Raw genomic sequence first — 13052 nt, 5'->3', positions numbered from 1 at the left:
AGTGCCTCTGTCTGAAATGTTACAACATAATTTGAGAAAATGTTGATTGACGCTGCTTTCCAAACAGGAGTGGGATGTTTTGAATGTCTGAAAAATGACAAACATGTTAATAAAGTATTTTTGAAATACTACTTTGGTTTGGTTTTGTAGTCACTGAATTCCAAGTTTTGGAGATGGTTTTAATACATTTAAATATGAGAATTAGACTTTACACTAAAAAGTAAAAGAAAAGGATTTGGTAGGTTTAAACATTAAGTGACCTCGTGTGTTGTCATAGACGATTTCTTTATTAATTTGCTCCAAAATATACAATTTTTCCACTGGTAAATATGAATAAAATGTGTTTAGTAATAGTAATTACATACATTGGAAGCCTCATACATGGACAGGCTGCATTTCAGTCATTTACACAAACAATTTGTATTGAAGTATAGATTGGTTTAAATCTGCTGCTCCACAAAGTCAAACATGGTTCACTAACTATTCTTTTTAGATTCTATTGATTGAGTACTTTGATCAGATGACACCGATGAATCTCTGCTTATAACCCAGAAACCTATGAAGCACAGTCAGTCCTATGTGCAGAATCGACTGCTTCATCAGCTGTTCTAATTGTATAGAGGAACTCTTCAGTCTTAAGATTTATCTGCTGTCACCATGTGATTGTGACAAGATAGAAGCACTGTTTTCAAGTGAAACTCTTGGTGCTGGTGTTAGTGGTGCAGCTCCCTGAGACAAAATGGTTGATCTAAACAGGAATCGGCTCTCTGGTCTTCATATTCTTTGGTCAAGTTCATATAGTAAAATATACTTTGGTTATTTTGTCTTGTTTTGTACAATAAATATAAAAAGGTGCCAGTAAGCCCTTTGACAGTGGCTGATGCTAAAACGAATTCATATGAATGCCAACAGGGAATCTGGGGCTCTCCTTTGGCTCACATGTCATTCCTCCACTCGGGGTCCAGTTGCTGCTGAATGACACTCTCTGCAGTCTCAACTGGTGAAAAAGCAACAGGAAAAAAAAATTCAAGGTGGAGAATTTGAACATTCATTCAAAATGTTGATATGATGTGACAGTTATTGTAATTTGTCTCTGTTACCTTTGTTCTCAATTGAGATGTAAAGTAATTCAAACCGAGTTATCACGTCCTTCTCTTCCTCTGCCTGAACGACACCGGTGTAACCCCCTTCATCTCTGCAGTACTGGATGAAGCTGCAGACCAACAGGGAAGGAAGCAAACAATGAGAAAGTCAGCATGGATCACTCTTTCGAATTTAAAGTTGAGTTTAAAATTTTATGTGTGCTGAAAGCAAAAGTAGCCATCATGTCACGTGCCGGCCCCAGGTAGAATCAGTTTGCAAAACTCTGGGGTTTCCCACCACAATCAGCAGGGCTTTAGCTCGAGTCACAGCCACATTGAATCTCTGGACAAGAAAAGAATGGGTCAGAAAAATCTCTAAATGTGCGCTTTGTGTGTGTCTGTGCGTGTGTTTGTGTTGTTTACCTTCTCATTTCTGACAAATCCCAGGTTGAACTCCTTGTCTATCTCTAAATAATTGTGGCTGCTTCGAACTGCAGACACCAAGATCACTCTCCTCTCCTGGCCCTGGAATTCCTCCACCGAACCAACCTGACACACATACACATGTGTATGCATTTCTGACACACTTACTACTCTGTGTTTCATATTTTTACAATGCCAAATATTTACTTACCTTAAGGGTTTCCATATTCTTAAATTCAAATTCTTTACCAACTTTTACCAGGGCCTTGCGGATTTTCTGCACCTATGTGACATGAAGAAAAATAACCACAGCTTTAATTAAATCTGCATGTTTCGCTCTCCACGTGTGTTTATTTGTAGTTATATCAAAGGTTTCTGCAACAGTAGGTGGAACCACTACATTCAGTATGTTGGAAATTAATTCAGACCTGCTTCCTGTAGGGGGCGATGATGCCTATATCTCGGGGTGCAATCTTAGCCACACCCTTCTTGCCTTGACTCCGCAGCAGTTTCCGCACATAGTCCATCAGCACCTCCACTTCTGCTACATTGAAGAAAGAAGGACTGCTGGCCTCACGATCGTCTTTACCAGTCACCCCGTGGAAGATCACTGGGAAGTTCTAGAAGAACATTTTGTACACAATTTTGCATTGTCTCTATTTTGCATTGTGTACTTTTTAACTGTCTTTGTGTTGCTGTGAAGTGGAACTTTTTATGCTTTGATTTCTTGATCAAAGCCACTTAATTACCCTCTGTGGTAGGTATTCCCATCCACAATAGAAGTTTCGTGCATACTCATCTGCACAAGCCTGCAGCTCCTCGTCATAGAAGAGCTCATTGGGAATCTTTAGAATAGCAGGATGAGACCTGAAAGAAGAAATGAAAGGCACATTGTTGGAAATCAAGCACTAATTTCCCAGTTTTTGTCAGCAAGAGTCCTTTAACCATCGTTTCTACCAGACCTGTAGTTGCGCAGAAGTTTGGTGACAAAGCAGTTGCTGAACACACCATCACGCTTCTGGTACACAGAGAAGTCCTTCATCATCCGTTCTAAGAGGGACACTCCTGTAGACAGCACAGAAATCTATTAACCAATCAAATATCAGTTTGCTACGAGTGCGGCGCACACACACACAGGCGCGCGTAAACAGTGTTGGAGAGTAACCACCCATCCAGTTTGTCCAAATCAGGATCGTGGGGAGGGGCTGGAGTCTATCCCAGCTGTCATAGGGCAAAAGGCAGGATACACCCTTTACAGGTCAGAGACAACCATTCATACCTACAGCCAATAATTCTTCTGCTTCTCTTTCTTCTCTTCTATAGGGGTCACCACAGTAGATCATCTGTCTCCATCTATCTCTAGCATCATGTCAAACCAACCCTCTGCATGTCCTCCTTCACTACATCCATTATTCCTCCTGCCTGACAGCTCCATATTTAACATCCTTTGTCCAATGTATCCACTGTTCCCTCCTCTGCACATGTCCAAACCATCTTAACCTTGCCTCCTTAACTTTGTCTCCAAACTGCTCAACCTGAGCTGTGCCTCTGATCTTGTCCATCCTGGTCACTCCCAATGAAAATCTTAACACCTCACCTCCAGCTCGTCCTCCCGTCTTTTTGTTAGTGCAGACCATCCATCACAGCAAGTCTCACTACCATTTCTAAACCCTCCCTTTCACTCTTGCTGCTGTTGTTGTGTCACAAATCACCCCTGACTCTCATCTCCAGCTTCTCCACCGTGCCTGCACTCTCTTCTTCACCTCTCTTGTGCATTGTCCCTTGCTTTGAATGGTTTGAATTTCAGGTATTGAAACTCATTCACCTTCACTACCTCTAGACCATGCACCATCACTGTTACACTTGTCTTGGTCTCATTCATGTATTCTTGCTTCTATTGACTTTAATTTCTCTCCTCTCCAGAGCACACCACCACCTCTGCAGACTCTCTTCCACCTGCTCCTTACTCTTACTACAGATCACAATGTTGTCTGCACACATCATAACCACAAAGACACATACAGTTCCTCCCCGCCTTCTGTATACTTTTCCATCAACGCACACATCGCATCTGTAATGCTCTCTCAGCACTCTACGACCAATTAAGAATCACCAATTAACTTAATGTGCATGTGTTTGAACTGTTGGAGGATGAAGAGAAATCTAATGCTGACACATGGACCTCCATATATAATCTCATTGCATCTTTTTACCATCCATGAATGCCTCCTTGTGCTATAGATCTGGACAACATTGGCCAGCAAAGTTTGTGGGTTAAATTTAAGTACAAAACCAGCAACAATTATTTGAAATTCAACTTTCAAAATGTATGTATGTATGTATGTGTGTATTTTTTTAAACGCTTAATGATTCTACCTTCAAAATAATTAATATTTGCTGCTTTATTACCCAGTTAAAAAAAAGTTTAAAAAGCTGTCAAATGTAACAAGTAACATCATTTTCAAGTCATTCAATAGTAATAGTTACGTTACAAATTACATTTATAAAAGGGTAACTACTACTATCTGTAACTTACTGCTTTCAAAAGTAACCATCCTGACACTGTATGTAAGGCAGGATTGCCACTTTAAGCTGAAGTCTGTAATCTAAGGACTATGTACCCTTATTTCCCCTATAACAATGCATTTGTGGGCGCCTGGGTGGCTTAGTGGTGAAGCTGGCGACCACATACATATGCCGCGTTGCGGTGCGGGCGGCACGGGCGGCACGGGCGGCACGGGTTCGCGTCCCGGCCTGTCGCCAATTTGCCCGCGTGTCTTCCCCAGTATCTTTCCCCCATTTCCTGCCTCTCTCCACTGCTAGCTGCTGTGGCCAAAAATGCAAAAAAAAAAAAAAACAATAGTGCATTTGTGTAACATAAGTGTGTTTGCACATCGGTACTTACCCATGCCATATTTCAGAGCAAAAGGAGACCTGAGAATGGGGCCGAGCTGCTTGGGGTCTCCAGCCAGAACCACCTGACCAGACGTTGCATCAAGCAACCCTTTGTGCCAAAAAATAAATAAATAAATAAAAATAAAAATAGAACATTATATAAAGTAAATTTAGTATGACAATAGAATGGACAGCTGTTTGTTGTCTTTACCTGCCAGTGGAACTAAACATTCAGTCTCCACAGCGTGTCCAGCCTCATCCACAAACACGTGAGTGAAATGTCCTGCTGGAATGCCACCTGTGACCAATCTGCACAGATAAGACAGTGTTTACATTTCACAAACTCATATTCCTCATCTGTCCTGTTAAATGTTGTGTTAATGTGAGTCATGCACTACCTTCCAGCAGTTAACAGGGTGGTGACAATGATCTTATACTTCATCAGCTCTTCTTTAGCAGGATAAACATAACACTCCCCTACCAGGTTAGACCATGCCTGCAAAGTGCAATGATGTTATAAACCTCACTGAGATTTAATAAAGTAGTAGCAAGTGTGTAAAGCACCAGGAAGTACAGAATCACTACAGTTAGGAAGTGATGTGTGAATCATACATTTCACATACAGAGTAGATATTTTAAATGTGACCTACTGAATCAAAGTGTCATTTAATGTCATAGTAGGTGAATGGAATCATTAAACTACTGGATTTTATTATCATTTGAAGTAAAAAAAACTCCCAGCACTGACCTTTATTTCATCAGGGACAAGTTTTGGGTCCCGGCTGGTGGCGTACATGCGGTACACTTTATGTTTGTCCACATGATCCAAAATCCTCTTGCAAAGCAGATCAGCAGCACTGTTGGATGGAGCGCAGGCCAGAATGTGGCAGTTCACCTGGGTCTTCTCTATCTGCTTGATGGCCTCCACCACGGTCACTGTTTTGCCTGAACACACCGAGATAATATTGACATCAGCTGATTTGCATTTCTAGAGTTATGAGAAGTTGCTAGGACAGCAGGAAAAAGCCATGAGATAGCATTATATTGGACTCTGTACCTGTTCCAGGTGGACCAAAAACCAGGTAAGGGGCAGGTTTGGATGAGCCAGCTACAATGTGTTGTACTGCTTGATATTGCTCTGGATTTCTCTCCAGCTGCCAATCAAACAGGCTGTTGATAGAAATATAAAAGAAGCTTTTTTTTGACCAGTGTTGTTGGGAAAATGTCTTTAACTGAAGAAAAATACTGGGAACTTAATATTAGTCTATCAAAAAGCAGTTTCATCTGGTGTGCACAAATATTTTTCAGCACTTTCTCCAGATGTGAGTTGAAGCTAGTGAACAGCCAATGAACCTGCCTGAGTAACTTGATTTGGGATTTATGGACATCAGCTCTGCAGCCTATAATTAACCACAACACCTTTGTCTGCTCAGCAGCGCAGAGACATTTAAGTCTACAAAGAACTAAAATTCCAGCCTTAGCTGATTAAGTGTTTGTATGTGCAGCACTATAATTACATTATTTATTCACACAGACAGACGGGGATAATATAGAAATACCAGATAACACAAGCACTGTGTATAAAAAAGTATATGATCAGTAACCTGAGTTTGGGAAGGTCACTTTGCTGATAGGTGACGTTGGTTTCAGCAGGAAACAACACCTTTTCCAGTCTGTTTGAAGCTGCCAGTTCTGCTGCTCTGTGCTGAAGCCGCAGAGTCAAGCGGTTTATAGTGAACTCAACACTGAACTTCATGCCCTCTATAAAGCGATCAAGCAACCTGCAAAGAAATTCACAAAATGTAAGACATCAAAAATTTCAATTTTATTTGTGAGACAGCAGAAATCAATCTTTGACTTGTATTTTTATGATAAACAGTCTCGAGCTTACTCAGAGCTGAAACCCAGTTTAACGCTGTCCAGTTCCACGCTGTGGACGTAGCCACGGTACTTGACCCCTGGTTCTCCTTCGGGATACACAAGCAAGTTATCTCCTCGGAGCACAGAGGGACGGTTCTCAGACACTCCAGGAACCTGTGACGTGAATAAGAATGAAAAGAGGCAAGAATTATTGGTGACAAGGATAGCTGTGATGGCACAGACAGAGACCAGCTGAATGTTTCCCCCTTTGTTACCACAAGTAATCAAGGTTGTGTAGACATGATGGACCGCGCCTCTGCTCAGAACACTGTCGCCCTTTGCTCTGATTTGGGGAAACGATTGCTTGAAATACACATGGCAACAAAGGTGAAGGTGATATAATGTTTAGGATAATGAGTATGCTATGGGTTAAATGCATGACTTTCATAACTGGGGGGCATTTTGCAGTGTTAACTTGGATAACTCTCTTCTGTTCATATTGATGGACTGTGAAACCAGAACCAGCAGTGCTTTAAAATTAAACCTACAATCATATGCTCTCTAATAACTGCCATATTTCATCAATTTTTCAAGTGGTGTACTTTCTTTCAGATATTACATATGGTAGTTGGGCAGGCTGAGTTGTTTGTTGGTGTTATTTTAAATGATATGACTCAACCATGACAACTAAATGTGATAGGAATGGGTGAATGTGAGTGCCACATATTTACCTCCAGAACAAGAAGCTTCTTGTTTTTGTCTTTGGTCATGGTAGCGCATTCTTTTTCAGCATTAGGGATGTTGTATCTCTTGATGTCCACCGCCATCTGAAGCTCCTCCAGGTACAGCAGCACCTGGAACTTCTCTGTGTAGTTCTCCCAGCTCAAGGGACTCTCCAGCATGGTTCTTTGAGACACACCACATGAAAAGCATTTGATACCATATACTGTATTTACTACACTATATAATCCATACTGTAGCACAGAAGCTTGCTTTATATAATTTCTTCATTGCTGTCAGCAAGATTACACAGAAACTTCCAAGCTTGATTTTTGTGAGACTTTAGCCATTTTCACACATGAACTTTGGGAAAATCTGGTGGTGGTGCTTTCCACAGTCGTCCTTTCTCACATGTAGCATACAGCAGCCTCCTTTAGAGGCATTTGCGCTACTGGAAATACTGGATGTGCAGGGCACAGCAGGGATGACACCCGCTCACTAGCTGTAAAAGCACCTGCTCTATTCCCTCATCAGTACAATCCAACATCACACAGAATTTGTACTAGGGAGCTGCGAAGTTAAAGACCAACTAATATCCAATTCAGCTGCTTAGGACATTTGCATTCTTGCCTGCACTAAGTCTTACAAAAGTTCAGCACTGCAGTGCATGAAAACAAACAAATACTGTGATAAACTAAACATAAAAGGAGGAGAACTACCGTTTAACATTTACCACAATCTGAAGTGTATTTACCTTTTGTCATTGATCCAAGACTGCTGCAGTGACACGAGGAGCTTGTTCATGTATGATGGTACTCGATACTGTTTCAGCTCAACCTCATTTTGTAGATGCATCACTGACTGCCTTAGGGAGACAAAATGGAAAAGGTTGAATATCAAAAGACAGAATTTTTTATATATATTTACAGTGTGTGTTTAACTGCTGCATAAACAGCAGTACCCTTCAGGTTGCAAGCCATCCACAATCGTGTACGGAACCTCAGGAGTCCAGGCAGGGATGGAGCGAGGTTTGTAGGGAGCTATAGCTGCGAGCTCCAGTCCCAAGGAAGTTACAAACTCAGCTTCAATAAAGCGCACAATGTAAAATGCAGCAGAAGACAGGTCTGGTTTGAATTCAAAGGCAAGCGTAGTCGGATAGAAACCAACGCAGCTGCAGCGGAAGTGGGCCTGGACGTTATAGCTGTCACCTGAAAACCGGACAGAATGTGTTGAGAGCATTAACGGTGGAATTCTGCCTGTAATCATTTCTCAAATCTGTAATCATGGAGTCGAGCGAGACAGCTTGTTTGTGATATTTGCATCACCTGGTTTTAGTGACAGAGGGTTCGTTTTGGTCACTCTCTGCTCATCCACGAGCGACAGGCACTTGAGCCAGTGCAGTGGTGTGTAGTAGGTGAAATGCACGGTTTCCGTTCCAGTGTTTTTTACATTCAGAGTTATCTCACTCTGTTGAAAATAATGAACACAGAATTACACAAATATAGATATAGATATATAAGGAACATCCCAATCTGATGGCACAAATACCTCTAATGTGTTTTCCATATACAAGCACAGTTTTCCGTTCTCAAACGAATGGTCGGATGTGATGCTGATCCCATGTTTGTCAGAAATGAAGAAAGCTCTGTGGGTGGGAAAAGATCAAAGGTATCGATTCACTCTTTTACAGCAGGGGTTCAAGTAAATTCTTTCAAGTATGCTCTTCTTTTCTAGCTGCATGGAGAAATAATACAGGCAGCAGAGGCGGATGCTCTGTGTGAGTGCAGTGACAGAGGTTAATGGACTGCTGGAGCCTCGCTCACTCCTGCATGTTATAAATGCACTCTTTCTTGATCTTTTTGGCATTTGCAGCGGCTCGTGAGTAAATTTAAGTTTTCCTTTGTTCTTTCAGATTACCTTTGTTTGATTTTGACTTTCACATTGCTTTTACTCATAAAACACTCTTAATGGTTTGCCTAAAAAAATTTGAAACATGTTCAAACTGTGAGGACTATGGTGTAGAAAGGAGCAGAAGAAAATCTTTGTGTGTGCTATGCACATTTAGTAGACTAACTGCACCAAGCATAGGTAGTTAAGTGGCTCATAGAAGAGTAAACAAAAGAGGAGTCCGCCCTGTTACCTTTCTGTCTTGAGTTTGTTCATCAGGAGACTGGCCGTTTTCCTTCGGTATCTTACTCCCGTCTCCGCCTCATCTGCAGAGGTGAGCGTCGGTCCTGTCCCCGTGTAGGCTGCTCCATTCTGGACAGGCTTTGGCTGACGGACTCTCTGTGTTTGCCACTGGTCCTGATAAAGAGCTTTGACCTGTGAAGATCATCACTTCGTGTCAGCTTTATTTTTAGATAAAAATAAATAAATCACTGTCACATTTGTGCCTTTCTTTAGCTGTGCAAAGTTGCATAAGTACAGGAAAAGAATGAACTTCGTCTTAAGATATTCTGAAGTGCTTTCTTCACGCCACAGGTTTCATTTATGAGGAAGTGACAGCTTCCTGTCCTTACATGAACTCTGATGCCTTAACTCACTTGGACTTGTGCGAATGGCCTTCATTTTAAACACGTGGCTGTAAAATAGTTTCAAATTTGACATCCCGTAAAATTGTTGGTGCTTTTAGCTTCTCTTCTATTTTAACTATTTTAAGCTTCTCTTTTATTTTAACCATTAAAAGCACAACTATTGATCCTCCTATTAACAAATGCAATAATAATAATAATGTTAAAACAGTTTTGTTTCAACAATAACAACACTTTACATGTCTTTTAGAACCTGTCTGGCTTTTTACTCGTTCTGGGTAAAATAATGTTACACATGCTCTAATAAAACTTTAACACTCCAGCTACTCTGTTTCCTTTATCTTCAGTTTCTCTTGGTTGAGGAAGCAGATTCCACACACCAAAAACAGAATGGCATTTGGATAACAATACCATCCCCCACGTGGCTCATGAAACTGTACTGAAAACAAGGAAATAAGGTAACAAGGAAACAGTCTGGAGTCTGGAGTCCTTAGTTTATAGTTTTAGTTCAGGTTTTCATTATTTCTTTAATTATGAGTCTCATTTGGTTTTAGGTTGATGTTTTCTTTGCCCCATCCGGTTGCAGCAGATGACTGCCCCTCCCTGAGCCTGGTTCTGCTGGAGGTTTCTTCCTGTTAAACGGGATTTTTTCCTTCCCACTGTCACCAAATGCTTGCTCATAGGGGGTCATTTTGACTGTTGGGTTTACACTGTAATTATTGTAGGGTCTTTACCTTACAATATAAAGCCCCTTGAGACGACTGTTTATTGTGATTTGGCGCTATATAAATAAAACTGAATTGAATTCTGCCTCTGTTTATTTTATTGTTTCTACTTTTGTGTAGTTTGTCTCAGATTTATTATCATTCTGCGCTTGGGCTTTAGGGTTCTTAGTATTTACTTCTTGCTACTTTTACATTCTAGTTTCTGTTAGTGTTTAGAGTACTATTTGAGTTTTTGTGTTTTTCTTCCCTCAGTATTTTCTGGTATTTTGCTATCTGGCTTTACATCTCTGTGTTAGTGCTTCTCTCTTATGGTACTTGTGACTTGTTTTTAGTTTTACTTCCTGACTCATTTGGTTCAGCTGTGTCTTGCTCCCCAGGTGTCTCCACTCTGCCCTGATTACCTTTCTGTGCGTATGCAGTTAGTATGCTTTTGTCTTCTGTTAGATTGTCTATGGCTCCGTTTACACAACAACGTTTCCCCGCGACCGGATAGGGCAAAGAAAACACAACAACGTTTCCAGTGGAAATGGAAACGTTGTGGGTCATGTTTCCTGTCTGTTTGTTGTGCCTTGTGTGCTCAAGAAGACTTTTTTGATTCTGCTGTTTACATTCTGCTTTTGGATTTTTGATAAACTTCTATGCATCACCTAAATAAAAGTGTTTTTAGTTTGTTTTTTTTAATTCTGCCTTGAGAGTCCTGCATTTAAGTCCTCTTTCTGCCACTCAGGATTTAGTGTGATATTAGAGACAGCAGCAATGTCATATCTAGAATCTGATCATTATAACAAAATCATCTGATAATGTAAATGGGATACTGGAAGCTGTGTTCTGATGCTGAAACACAATTTAGGAGTCAACATTCCAAATAAAGCTGTTCCTCTTTGTATGGCAGCACTGACTGTACTATGGTGCAAAGGGAACGTCAGTGGGGCATGTAATCAAATCAACACTCAGACCACACCTACCTCAGTCCATGAGATGCCATTTGGACTTTAACCAACAACTTTGAACAATAATAACAATTAATACATATAACAGCTTTAAGTATAGACAAGTTTGGGTTATAATCACCCTGCAGTATTTTTTGTTTGTTTCATCCGATTCACATTATTTAACTAAGTAACTGACTTTAAAATTCTACTGAAATATTGTATACACTATATAATAATGTTTCACCGCATCAACTATCAGAAATTCCTTGTTATTTCATCTTAATACAAACAACCACAAGGCTGGGGGATGTGCTTAAATAAAATGTGAAAATTTACGCTTTTATGATTAAAAATAGTAGTGTTAGAATAAGTTAAAATAAGTTATAGATTCTGATGAGAAAGTTAATAAACGTTAATTAGTTTGCACTAACTTTATGCCTAAAATAGGCAGTAGCAGTGCATACCTTGGAGTTGAAGTGAATAGTGTCTCTTCGTCTTGTTATTTTGTTGGACACTTTGAGGGCATAGAGGACTGAGCCAAAGTTTGGGTCTTTCGTCTCTTGATTCCTAAAATAATTACAGAAGCATGTTACATTTATAACACAAGCGTGTGAAATAAAAGTGATCAAGGACCCACCTTCTCCTGAACTCATTGTTGTAAATGTCTCTCAGTTGAATTCTGTCCGTGATGGATGTCCGGTCAGACTCCTTCAAGAACTCGAAGAAATCGAGTCCAATTTGGCAGCGAATAGATAACTTCGTATTAACCATGATTAATAGTTCATATGATGAGCGTTATCCTAAATCGTCCGTGCCGATCTCTGAATACGGATGGCAACACAGAAATTGTGTTTGTTTCGTGAAGAAAACCATGAGACGGCTTGCGGGTTTCTTGTCCTTCACAGCCCGCGTGGGCGGAGTCCCACTGCTTCCTCTGAAACAAACCCCGGAGTTCTGAGACGGTCAAGCTCGGAGGTTAAAGCAGGCGCACCCAGAGAGCCATTCCGGGCGGAGAAATGAAACTTAACCCGTGAAAAGGCACTAACATGCAAAATCACCTGTGAGCATCTGCAACAAAACAGGGAAGGGCAGTAAAACATATGATTAGGATGAGACAGTCCCTGACACGTCAGCAATAACTGCGTGACTGTTAGCCCTATAATAAATGTTATAAATACATACTAATTTTAATAGACTGTGCTGATTCATTATCTTCTTTGAACTTCGTTCCTGGTATCAACACGAAGAGTGCGCATAATTAAATTAGTCTTAATTGCTTTAGTTTCATTATTGCCTAAACATTTTCAAAAACTATGACTGACATGCATAGAGCTTTGCGTTTTTAAGCAGGACGCAGACACTACTCGCCTTTCAGCCCACTCCTGCAGTGAAATTACGACATGCAAAGGAAAACAAATAATCAAGGTGAGAACAATATTTCATGCTTAAGTTCGCTTAAAATGTTATGCAAAAGATTGCCATGACGAAGTTGATTCGTCACAGACAATGGGGCTGGATATAAACAGAATTCAAAAATCAGGTTCTAGCTATGAGTCATATGAGTCAACAAAACTACTGCATTAGCAGTTTCACGGTCACATGGGGTCTGCTCTCTCATTAGTTGACAGTTTAAGCGGATTAAAGATCTAGAACTTGGATTTGGTAGCTGTTCACTGGAACCCTTATTGTGTTCTGTCTTGCAGAGAGATGCAAGTGGATGAGGCCATCATTAGGCATAAAAACCCCCCAAAAATCAGAGCAACAGCAAAAACCTTATAATCGAGGGCAATGTGTTACAAAAATGCACGTTATTGCTATAGGGTTAATATAGCTCTAAACCAGTGCCTCAGTACAAGTTTTATGACAGGATGGCGAGACATGATC

General features: G+C 40.6%; 1 protein-coding gene across 2 annotated transcripts; it reads right to left on the bottom strand.

The window, feature by feature from the left end:
- Nucleotides 1-268: 268 nt before the first annotated feature.
- On the bottom strand, nt 269-12124 carry LOC115782802 (putative helicase mov-10-B.1). 2 transcript variants are annotated; one of them, XM_030733240.1, is made up of 23 exons: nt 11806-12124; nt 11633-11735; nt 9121-9302; nt 8529-8625; nt 8306-8447; nt 7942-8188; nt 7735-7845; nt 6992-7166; nt 6292-6434; nt 6005-6181; nt 5458-5570; nt 5149-5345; nt 4799-4896; nt 4612-4709; nt 4411-4509; nt 2468-2570; nt 2255-2372; nt 1934-2125; nt 1717-1788; nt 1506-1631; nt 1337-1425; nt 1101-1213; nt 269-997 (listed from the first exon to the last, which is right to left on the bottom strand). In XM_030733240.1, the coding sequence occupies exons 1-23, from the start codon at nt 11937-11939 to the stop codon at nt 936-938; spliced, it is 2991 nt and encodes a 996-aa protein (XP_030589100.1). In that variant the 5' UTR covers nt 11940-12124; the 3' UTR covers nt 269-935. The 2 variants fall into 2 exon arrangements, with proteins under 2 accessions (XP_030589100.1, XP_030589101.1); XM_030733241.1 differs by lacking the exon at nt 11633-11735 and having other exon boundaries at nt 11806-11905.
- Between the last annotated feature and the right edge of the window lie 928 nt (nt 12125-13052).

This window comes from Archocentrus centrarchus, chromosome 7, assembly GCF_007364275.1.
Source record: "Archocentrus centrarchus isolate MPI-CPG fArcCen1 chromosome 7, fArcCen1, whole genome shotgun sequence".
Lineage (NCBI taxonomy): Eukaryota > Metazoa > Chordata > Actinopteri > Cichliformes > Cichlidae > Archocentrus > Archocentrus centrarchus.
The sequence above is the reverse complement of the archived record's forward strand: the minus strand, read 5'-3'. Positions and strand labels throughout refer to the sequence as shown.